The 10798-nt window shown below is 42.3% G+C and overlaps 1 protein-coding gene across 1 annotated transcript in view; it reads left to right on the forward strand.

Moving 5' to 3' along the window:
• Window positions 1-524: 524 nt before the first annotated feature.
• Window positions 525-10798, forward strand: part of LOC117952744 (coagulation factor XIII A chain-like) — a 14317-nt gene continuing 4043 nt past the window's right edge. The window contains exons 1-14 of the mRNA XM_034885269.1: window positions 525-581; window positions 1074-1170; window positions 2233-2409; window positions 3321-3569; window positions 4091-4209; window positions 5102-5209; window positions 5365-5539; window positions 6554-6692; window positions 7188-7291; window positions 7372-7460; window positions 8116-8269; window positions 9431-9540; window positions 9899-10064; window positions 10164-10318. Coding sequence (XP_034741160.1) covers window positions 528-581; window positions 1074-1170; window positions 2233-2409; window positions 3321-3569; window positions 4091-4209; window positions 5102-5209; window positions 5365-5539; window positions 6554-6692; window positions 7188-7291; window positions 7372-7460; window positions 8116-8269; window positions 9431-9540; window positions 9899-10064; window positions 10164-10318 — 1896 coding nt within the window. The 5' untranslated portion in view covers window positions 525-527. The remainder of the gene's footprint in view (window positions 582-1073; window positions 1171-2232; window positions 2410-3320; window positions 3570-4090; window positions 4210-5101; window positions 5210-5364; window positions 5540-6553; window positions 6693-7187; window positions 7292-7371; window positions 7461-8115; window positions 8270-9430; window positions 9541-9898; window positions 10065-10163; window positions 10319-10798) is intronic.

The raw sequence follows: 10798 nt of genomic DNA on the forward strand, positions 1-10798 counted from the left end.
AACATTATGAATGTGTAGAGGAACATTATGAATGTGTAGAGGAACATTATGAATGTGTGGAGGAACATTATGAATGTGCAGATAGACATTATGAATTTGCAGATAGATGAATTGGTGTGGATGTCGTCTGACGGCTGGTCTGGGAGGATGTGTGATGACCGGGTGGAGGAGACTCAGAGTGGGGTTTCAGTCTCAGAAGCATTTTTTGCCTGAGTAGTTTCCAGACCCCCAGACTGTACCTGAGGGACATGAGAGAGATGTGCAGCAGGAAGGGAAGAGGGGGAAGATGGATGAAGGAGAGGGAAGGGGAGGGAGGAAGGGTCGAGCAATCATAGACACGAGCCTGGCTTCAGCGGAGGTAGATGGAGGTCTGTCTGGTGATTAGATGTGTGGTTTAGGCGTGGCCGTGCTCCAGAACCGTAGTTAACAAATTAACTCCATTTCAACATTCAAAGTTTTATTGTCATGTTTCCTGCATAACATCTTTCTCTTTCTGTGCGGTGACCTCAGAGAAACCTCCGCCCATCATGTTTGTGCCAAAGAAGAAGTTCAACCACCAAAAGGGGCGCTACGCGGAGAAGGTACTGCACCACCGACAATTAAGAAAATTAAACAATTCAAAAAGAAGAAAGGTCCAAGGCACTCTTCTTGCAAAAAGTTAAAAAGCTGAAATTATGAATCATTTGCTCCAACATGTTTGATAAGAGGAATGTTGATGTTGATGAGTTATCACACACTGCTACATGTCAACGTTTTGAAAGCATTATTCTTGAATTGTTTTGGGCAATGCGGTTGAACTAAACCCATTTTTTGGAAATAGAAACGTTGAAAACGGATCAAGTTTGACCCGAGGAACACCTGAGGGTTAATTGATTGGTTGATTGGTCTGTAAAATGGTTGAAAAAAGAAAGAAAGAAAGAAATTGTTCCTAAAGCCAAAAAGTATGTCTTAAAATGTCTACATCTAAAATTTGCTCCATGTTAATGGACTACAACAATAAAATGTATTTAAATTAAATCATTCCTCTCTTTCTTTCATTATTTCAAATTTAATTTAATGTAATTAATTCTCAGGTGTCAACCTCCAACCGTGTGGGTTTAGAAGAAGATTTTCCAGAGTTTGATGCTTTTACTGACGCTCCCACGGCCAGAGCACCCACACCTGCAGACGGTAAGATCCATTTCATTTATGATTGTTGTATCGGTCTGATTCCATTCAATTTAATTCAATTAATTGTATCAAAGCATAACAAGAGTTATCTTACAAAACTTTACAGATAGAGTAGGTATAGGTACACACTATAATTTACAAAGACACAATAATAGTAGTTCTAGTTCCCTCCAGAGCAAGCATTTAGTGCGACAGTGGCGAGGAAAAACTTCCTTTTAGGAAGAAACCTGGGACAGACCCAGACCCAGACACAGACCCAGACCCAGACCCAGACACAGACCCAGGCTCTTGATGGGCGGTGTCAGCCGGTGCCCATTGGGGGGGGTGAGGAAGATTGGGAATAACAGTTACAATAATGATAATGGAACTATGACTAGAAATAATAGTTCTAGTAGTTCAGGCTGGAGGGCAGAGAAGGGCACAGCAGAGTGTAGCAGGGCACTGAATGGTGTAGCAGGGCATAGCAGGGTGTAGCAGGGCATAGCAGGGAATTGAAGGGTGTTGCAGGGCACTGAAGGGTGTTGCAGGGCGTAGCAGGGGTAGGGCACTGAAGGGCATAGCAGGGCACTGAAGGGTGTAACAGTAAATAGCAGGGCACTGAAGGGTGTAGCAGGAAATAGCAGGGCACTGAAGGGTGTAGTAGGGCATAGCAGGGTGTAGCAGGGCGCGGCGCAGGACCACAGCGACAGCTGCAATCATGATTTAGGTCCCATCCTAATCCAAGGAAAACTTCTGGCGAAGAAAACAAGGACTCCGGGGAATAAGCTCCCCAGAGTTCAGATCGTAACACGCATGTCTTCGACATGAATGTACTCAGAGGGAAAGAGAGAGAAAAGAGGAGCTCAGTGTGTCAAAGAAAGTTCCCCGGTAGTCCAAAACTATCACAGCATAACTAGGAGCTGGTCTAAGGCAGACTTGAGCCAGCTCTGCAAGGGTTGGTAGATGAATCTGACGACTGTGAAGAGGAGAGAATAATGATGATGATAATAAAATAACTTCACTGATCAGTCATCAATACACAGGCAAATATGACGTACTCTCCTTTTCTTCGTTTCCTCTCAGCAACTCTGTCGGTGCAGAAGGTCGACATGTGTCAGCAGATAAATAAACCGCAACACCGCACGGGCGCCTACACCACCCCGAACCTGGTGGTCCGCCGCTGTCAGGAGTTCCGGGTGAAAGTCACCTTCAACCGCCCGCTGGTGCAGAGCGACGACTTCCAGCTCGAGTTCCTGATTGGTGAGTTTGAATTCTGGGATAGGACACAAATTTACAGGTTTTCCTGTAAATTAACATGTGCATTGTCAAATCAAGAACATGAAAAACCTGTAACTGAACAACCATAATTCCATTTTTTAGAGACTGTTTCAATAAGGCTGTTCTCATGAACCATTCATATACAGTATATACAGCTCCGAAAAGCAATGCATGGTAATTGCAATGTATTCCATGTGTTTCTTACTGTATGCAGCACTGCCTGCAAAAGAAATCTTTGAAATTGGTCCAGTATTGAGCGACAACATCATGATCACAAGCCGCAATCTGGTGCTGCCATATAACCCTACGGTGTAAATGTGCATCGTCAATTTCGTCCATTGAAAGTGCTGTTTGACAGTGACAGGGTCGTTTTATTATTATAACTGTCTGACAAAATTATGGAAAGGGTCTCTACAGAGATAGACCTCTTCTAAAAGAATGAAATCCTTTTTGTACAGAGCAATCCTGGAAGTGGAACATCTAGAATATAGACAAACTGTCATGTGACGGGTCGTCACACGACCAGCTGGCGGTCTGCGTAATTTCGTAGGATATCATACAAACTTTTGTACATACGTTAGGATATCATACCGACCCCATTAATTAGAGTGTTTGGAACTGTAACACCTGAACACAACATGTTGCATTTACTGTATGTAAGAGTGTAAAGACTCACATAAAGTTAGAAAGCTCTCGAACTTACTTAGAAGTCAGAAAGCGCAGAAGTTTGAACAGGTGGCTAGTGATGACTTAGCAATCCAAATCATTATAAACAAATATGAATATTAGTTATAAATATTAATGCTGTTTTGAGGCTTTTTTAAATATTGCTTTCTGGAGTTTCCCTTTCTTTCCTTTCATCACTAATACTCCTCCCCCTCTTCCCGTTCCAGGTGATTACCCTTCTCCCAGTAGGGGCTCCATGGTGGTGGTAACCTTTAATTCCCGTGTTGGAGGCCCGTGGACGGGTCGGATTGTGGATAGTCAGGGTGTAACCGTGACTCTGGGCATCACACCGACGGCCGGCGCCATCGTTGGGAGGTTTCGTACGTACGTGGCCATCGTGATGGGAACCGGCATGCAGCGAACCCCGAGGAACGCCACCACCGACCTGTACGTGCTGTTCAACGCCTGGTGTAGAGGTAGGAACTCCTCCCCTGTCACCTGAGAGTCAGTGTTCAGAGGTTTCTCGCCTGTCTAGAAAGACAAATTGCAGCCCAGGTCCTTTCAGGTAGACAGTGTTGTAATGTAACAAAATAAAAACACTTTGTTGCTAAAAAGTAATCATACTGTAATTACGTAGAGTCTTCATGTGTCTGTGTATTTTAATTTGTTAATAAAATCTGCTAAATGAAATGTACAGTATATTTTACCCAGTACAGTATATTATATCAGGGAACAACAACTGTTTCATTAACTTTGAAAGATTAGAGTTGAAAGCAGAAACTGTGAGAGAGAGACACCAGAGTTCTTAATTTTACAAGTTTAGTGAGAGTTTTAGTTTAGGGTTTATTTATTATCAAGGACGACTTATAATTTTATCTATTTTCACAGAGATGATGCAACACAAAACTCTTCTTAAATCTTCCTTCAAGCAGCTTTAATTTTTCAGAGAAGTTCTCATAATGTATGTGGAAAACTCTCCATCTGTCTCTCTTTGCAGATGATGACGTGTTTCTTCCTAATGAAAGAGAGCGGAACGAGTATGTCCTTAACGACCATGGTGTGATGTATCAGGGTTCATCTGAGTATGTGAACTTTAAGGACTGGGTTTATGGACAGGTTAGTCTGGATCAACAGAGAACAGTGCCACAATAAGCCTGAAAAGCCAGAAACTGTGGCGTGCAGCTTGTTAGAGGTGTATCACCCATATGTCCACAGCTCACTTGAAAAACTGTGTATTACTGGTTGTATAGACCCTTTAAAAAAGCCCAGTTGGCTCTGATTGGTCAGCGTTTCCTCATCTGCTCTCTCTGAGTCTCTGCACCGTCATTGCAGCCGAGGAAAGCTGCAACAGCAATGGATAGCGGTACTTTTTTACTTATTCATATTAAGTTATAGACCTATCTTTATTCAAGAGTGCATTCTTTCAATTTGAGAGCATTTCTCACTGATATTAGGTTCACATTTTTTAATAATTTCCCTCAAAACTGTGCTCTCACAATCAAATAGTCACTGCTTGTGCTTTGAATTGCTCTGCTTGTGCTCAAACTTTCTGCTTGGACTCAGATACATTGTTGATTGGACAGACTTCCTGCTCTCAGCTTTGGCCCTTCTCCTCGCGCCTACCCTTTCAAAATAGAAAACCAATAGAAAGTGTAAATGTAAAGGTGTAATGAAATGATCCCAGCCCTGTTGAGTGTGCATCCTGTGCATCCTTCTGCAGTACGCCCAAACCGCAAAGCAGCGTTTCCACGGCTCCTCCACTCCCGCCAGCCAGCCAGCCATCCACATGCACGCACGCACGCACGCACGCACGCGCACACGCACGCACTTGGTTCTACACACTGTTTCTAATACGGGCTGTGTACATTTCTTTATGGATTGAGTGTTTTGGACCTTGCTTTATAATTAAAGAAGAAATCTTACTTTACAATATGGGAACTTTAAAGAATAACAGCCCAGTGCATTTTTCCCTCCTATCTCAGAGTGTATCTGTGTTTTCTTACTGCAGTTTGAGCGTGGCATTTTAGACGCCTGTATTTACATCCTGGATGCGGCTAAGATGCCGATCGGCGACCGAGGCGACATCATCAAAATGGTCAGGGTGGGAGCCGCAATGGTGAGAAAACATTTAGCAGTTTTTGTTCAGCTAGCTTGGTCCAGAGGGAAATATCTCAACAGCTGTATGATGGATTCTTAAAAATCTTGGTTCAGAAATTTCTGATAACCCAAAGAATGAAGCTGATGATTTCCTGACCTTTCTCTTCCCCTCAGATAAACTCTCAGGACGATAACGGCGTGTGTGTTGGGAACTGGAGCAACGACTACTCGATGGGCAGGTCCCCGACATCTTGGACGGGCAGCGTCCAGATCCTTCTGCAGTACGCTCAAAGCGGAGTCCCGGTCAGCTTCGCCCAGTGCTGGGTGTTTGCTGGAGTCTTCAACACCTGTAAGCGAATGCATTGTTTCCAGGATACACTTGTCAAGGGGCTGTTTCAAGACTTACAGAAAACCTCAAGTGTAGTTGGCATACTGGGCCAAGGCCACAACTAAATACAGTAGAGATCCAAAACAAAGGGTACAAACAACTGCAAAGAGATAAAACTACCAAAGCACTGACTACAAAATGACCACAAAGTATTTCAAAACCACCACAAACAGACCCAAACCCACCACAAACATACAAAAAACAACTAAAAGGTGGCACAAGTTACTACAAAAAGACCTTTTGGGTAACCCTAGCCCTAACCTTAACTACAACTGAAAAAAATGCAGTAAACTTAACACTACAATATTAAACATTTTGGAAATTGATCTTAATGCCAAAATAAAAATGTTTAGGAAAATCAAACCTTTAAGGACACCAATTTTCATTGTGAATAATTAAAGTTTCATAAATAAATAAATTTTCTTCCATTAAATACAGGGGCATAAGTGTACACCCCCTATGTTTAAATACAGGGGCATAAGTGTACACCCCCTATGTTAAAATACAGGGGTATAAGTATACACCCCCCTATGTTAAAATACAGGGGTATAAGTATACACCCCCTATGTTAAAATACAGGGGCATAAGTATACACCCCCCTATGTTTAAATACAGGGGGCATAAGTATATGTGCCCCTGCTTTTTAAGGAAGAACATTTATTTATTTATTATACATTATTCATTCACAAAGAATATTTGTGTCCTTAAAGGTTGGATTTTCCTAAGTTGTTTAAATTCAAGGCATTAAGATACATTTTTAGAAAGTTGTTTTTTATTACTCTTTTTAATCAACTTTAGCTTGGGTGTGTACATTTTCTCATGCCACTGTGTATGTATGTATCATTATTATTTACTATATTTCAATGGAGCGGAGGCATGAATGTGTGACAAAAAAAAAAGTGACATGCCATAACCATGTGATATTTGCAGATAGCATGAAATATTTGATAATTTGAACATTCCATATCTCTGCAGTCCTACGCGCCCTCGGCATACCGGCAAGAACCATCACCAACTTCAATTCAGCTCACGACAGCAACGGCAACCTGAAGACCGACCTCATCTTCCTGCCTGATGGCTCGCCGGACACAGTCAACACCCGGGACTCCATCTGGTCAGTCATGCCTGTTGCTAGGAGATCGCTAGGCCAGAAACAATACTTCACGTGCTCCGTAATGTGCTTTGTGGGCCGTAGATGTGTCATTTTTTCTTGGACCCTGATAGGAATATTTTCCCTAATGTACTTCACTATGTGTAAAACAGTCATGAAACTGGATGTGAAGTTAAGATTTATCATAAGTTTTGGGTATTGCAATTTCATCAAACAATAGCTTCATTCAGCATCTGTGTTTAAATAAATGTAGGCAATGTGATGCAAGTAGCACTTGGACACTTCTGTTTTTTTAAAGTAGCCGTAAGATGAGGAAAGGTTAGAGAGCCCCGCCTTAGATGGTCCGAATACTGTAGTTTCTTTACTGTGTAAGGTCCGCGACAATGACGGATGGGAGGGTAATCAGATGTGACTTTAAGGTATTAGAACGTATCTAATCTGTGGTTTGGCTGATTAAACACATGTTCAAAAAGGTGAACTGACAGCACATCTCAACAGGAACTACCACTGCTGGAACGAGGTGTTCATGAGGCGCTACGACCTGCCGTCCGGCTTTGGGGGATGGCAGGCAGTGGACTCCACGCCCCAGGAGACCAGTGATGGTAGGACAGACAGACACAGACAGAGAAAGACAGGGGGATCCACAGATAGCCGGATGCTAAACATGATGTTTGTTTCACAGGATATTATCGCTGCGGTCCAGCTTCAATTGTCGGCATCAAGGAAGGTTGGATCTATCACTCGTATGACGCAAGGTTCGTCTTCTCTGAGGTCAGTTTCCTTGTTTCTTTTAAGGCCTCATGAAGCGAAAAAGGCATTTTTTATGTATCTATTGTTATCTATTGTTGTACCAACCCCTTCAACTTGTATTGCCATAGGGCAAGTTTCGGGCATCCTTACCAGATGCCCGAACCACGTCAACTTGCTCCTTTCAACGTGAAGGAGCAGCGGCTCTACTGTGAGCTCCTCTTGGATGAGTGAGCTTCTCATCTTATCTCTAAGGGAGACGCCAGCCCCCACAGAGAAAACTCATTTTAGCCGCATATACCCTGAAAAACAAGGTCTTTTGTGAAAGTAAATACAAGCTGCAAAATTGCCTATTTACTTATATTATAGCAACGATCTTGCTTAATACTTAATACTGGACCAATGTTAAAGATTGTTGTTTCCATCAGTCTATAAGACAATTCAATAAAAGGCCGCTGCTGTGGGGCGGAGGTAGTGCTAGCTTACACTAGCAGCTAGCATAGGCTATTTTTCAAAGATTCTCTATCACTAAAGAGAAGGGTGCATTTCTTCCCCCTCTCTCCTCTTTCTCACCTAGCTGTCCTGTCAACAATTAAAGGCAGAAAGGCCAAAAATATAATCTTAAAGAGAACACATTGCATGCTGCTGAAACGTTACACACTGACGGTGTTTCCTTCAGGTGAACAGTGACATTATCTTCTCCAAGCGAGATCGCTACGGAACGCTGACTCCGTACAGGGTGGAAAGGGATTACATCGGAAAGGCTATTTACACCAAATCTTTGGGCAGCAACTCACCGGTTAACATCACACAGAAGTACAAGTACCCTATAGGTAACACACACACACACACACTCACAAATTTAAAAAAACAACAACAATAAGACAAGACTTATCTTATTGGTTTAAACGCACAAGAGAGAATCAAGATCTTGATTACATGAAAACACTGCCGTGGTTGTCCACAGGGGACGCCAAAATTTACAAAATGAAAGTTTGTTGTAGTTGCTTTAATGGCACGGATAGTAATGTTGAAAAGCTAGCCAGATATGAGAGTAGCATCTCCCCTCCCCAGGCCCACTCAGATATCCATGGGATCTTTCCAAAGACAACAATCTTCCCCCCAAAAAGTAAAGTGGATGTTCCCAACAACGCTCAAGTTAAATAATCAGTTCACTACTTTCATTGAATTTGGATGTTTTTCGTCAATTTTATAGCGTTTGGAAAAAAAAAATTTGGGAAAAGAACTTGTATAAAAAAGAGAGAAAAAAGTCAATACAAATGACTGAAATGTGAACAAATGTCAATTAAAGTGACAAATGTACAATAAAGTTTTAAAAAAAGCTTTAAGTTTTTGGTAAAAACCAACAACAAATTCAAACGGCTCAGAAAAAGAGCCAAAATAAAATCATTGGGGGAAGGACAAAAAAGAGTTCATAAAGACAACGAGAACGTTGATAAAAGGTTTTTCATTTTACATTTTGACTGAGGTAGGCGGAAAGACAACACAAGGGTTACTGGCATGTTTTGTCATGTTGAAAGGCTAGAAAGATATGAAAGTAGCATCCCCCCCCCCCCCCCCCCCCCCCCCCCCCCCCCCCCACCGCCCACACACAGATACAGTACATCCACGAGACCTTTTTGAAAAACAAAAGCCTCCCCCCAAAAATCATAGCATCAAAACCATCAATGTCCATGCATGTCAACTTTGTCTTCAAGTTGTATCTGCAGCCCTTTAAAGTCTCTTTCAGCTTCAGTCTCTGTTCTTGGCTTTGTTAGCTGGGCGGGCGGTCGCAAGAAACTGCAGCAACGGCAACTTTTAACACGTTTTCTCTTCTATTAATGCAATATTTTCCTGTGTGAGTGAAGTACAATTACTTTGAATTTGTGCAGTGTCTTTGTTTGTAGATACTGTGTCTTTTAATGGGACTTGATTTAAGGCTGGAGGGAGTTGGGAGACGTTGGAGTTGGTGGTAAAGTTATATCTGTCTGCAGGTAGTGCAGAGGACAACAGGACTATGGCCCGGGCGGATGAATACGGCTTACAGAGGGATCAATCTGAGCTGCCTGAGAACACACTGTCTGTCATTATTACCGCCAGTCAGGTGACACACTGGTCTTTTTTTTTTGGATTAACAATATCAAGAAAGGATCAGCGATTCCCTGTCATTGTTTCACTTTCTATCCCTTGCCTACTTCGCATGTCTAGAAAAAAACGACATCGCGTAGGGAATCCATCTGGTAGCGTGCAGCTAAAGACACAAGCTACAGTATATGTGGTCCAGCTTTAAAACCAGAAGTGCCGGGATTCCATAACTACTAGCCATGAGATCAGACTAGCATCACTTTATTTGTTATCCTGGATTCATAAATTCTGCTTTTGTGAAACAGCCCTCGGGTGAAAAAAAATTCAAAGTTACTCTTTATGTACAAATTCAATGTGCTCTCTTCCCTTCTCTCCAGGTCAACCTGGGTCAGGACGTCATCGTACAGGTGGATTTCAACAACCAGAGTAATATCCCCACAACCATCAAAGCCAATCTGACCGGATCTGTCATCTTCTATACCGGAATCAGAGCCAATCACTTGAAAAATCACAACTTCACCATCACCGTGCCAGCCAATCAGAGTGAGCGATATCAAAGAGGAAATAGTATTTGCGGTTATTGGGGTAACCTCTGCTACAATCTCTGTGTTTGTGTGTGTGTGTGTGTGTGTGTGTTTGCAGGGAAGAGTGAGATAGTGAAGATCCCAGCTGATGAGTACATACACTTGTTGGTTACTCAGCGTTGCCTTCACTTTGTTGTGAGCGGACAGGCGGAGGACGAAGCAGTGACTGCCATTAAGGTGCTCATGCTGCAGATCCCGACGCTCACCCTGACGGTAAGACTCGTGTCAGGGTTGTAAATCAACCACGTTCCCTCTTTAAGATTCAGCTTTGTTTACGGTATTTTGTTGTGTTACCTCTGTCTGTCGTTAACAGGAAGTTAAGACATAGAGCTTTTATTGTGAAAGGAAAACCAGAAGTGGTAAAATGATATTGGAGTGGCGCTTGACTGCAGAGTTGGAAAAAATATGAAAATATTGTACTCAAGTAAAAGTAACAATACTTTCATAAAATTTAATCAAGTACAAGGGTAATTACCTACAGTATCTGAAAGATTACTTAAGTAAAAGTAATATGCAGTTCATTTAAAATGTACTATAAGTAAAAAATACTTATTTACACAAAAAAAAAAAACTGGGCGGGGGGGAGCTCTCCTATGTAGTGAAAGAAGATCAATATTAGATAAGAGCCAGGGCTCCTGGTCTCTACAGCCCCTTGTTACCCAGACACATGTTAGATAAGAGCCAGGGCTCCTG

This window comes from Etheostoma cragini, chromosome 11, assembly GCF_013103735.1.
Source record: "Etheostoma cragini isolate CJK2018 chromosome 11, CSU_Ecrag_1.0, whole genome shotgun sequence".
Taxonomy (NCBI): Eukaryota; Metazoa; Chordata; class Actinopteri; order Perciformes; family Percidae; genus Etheostoma; species Etheostoma cragini.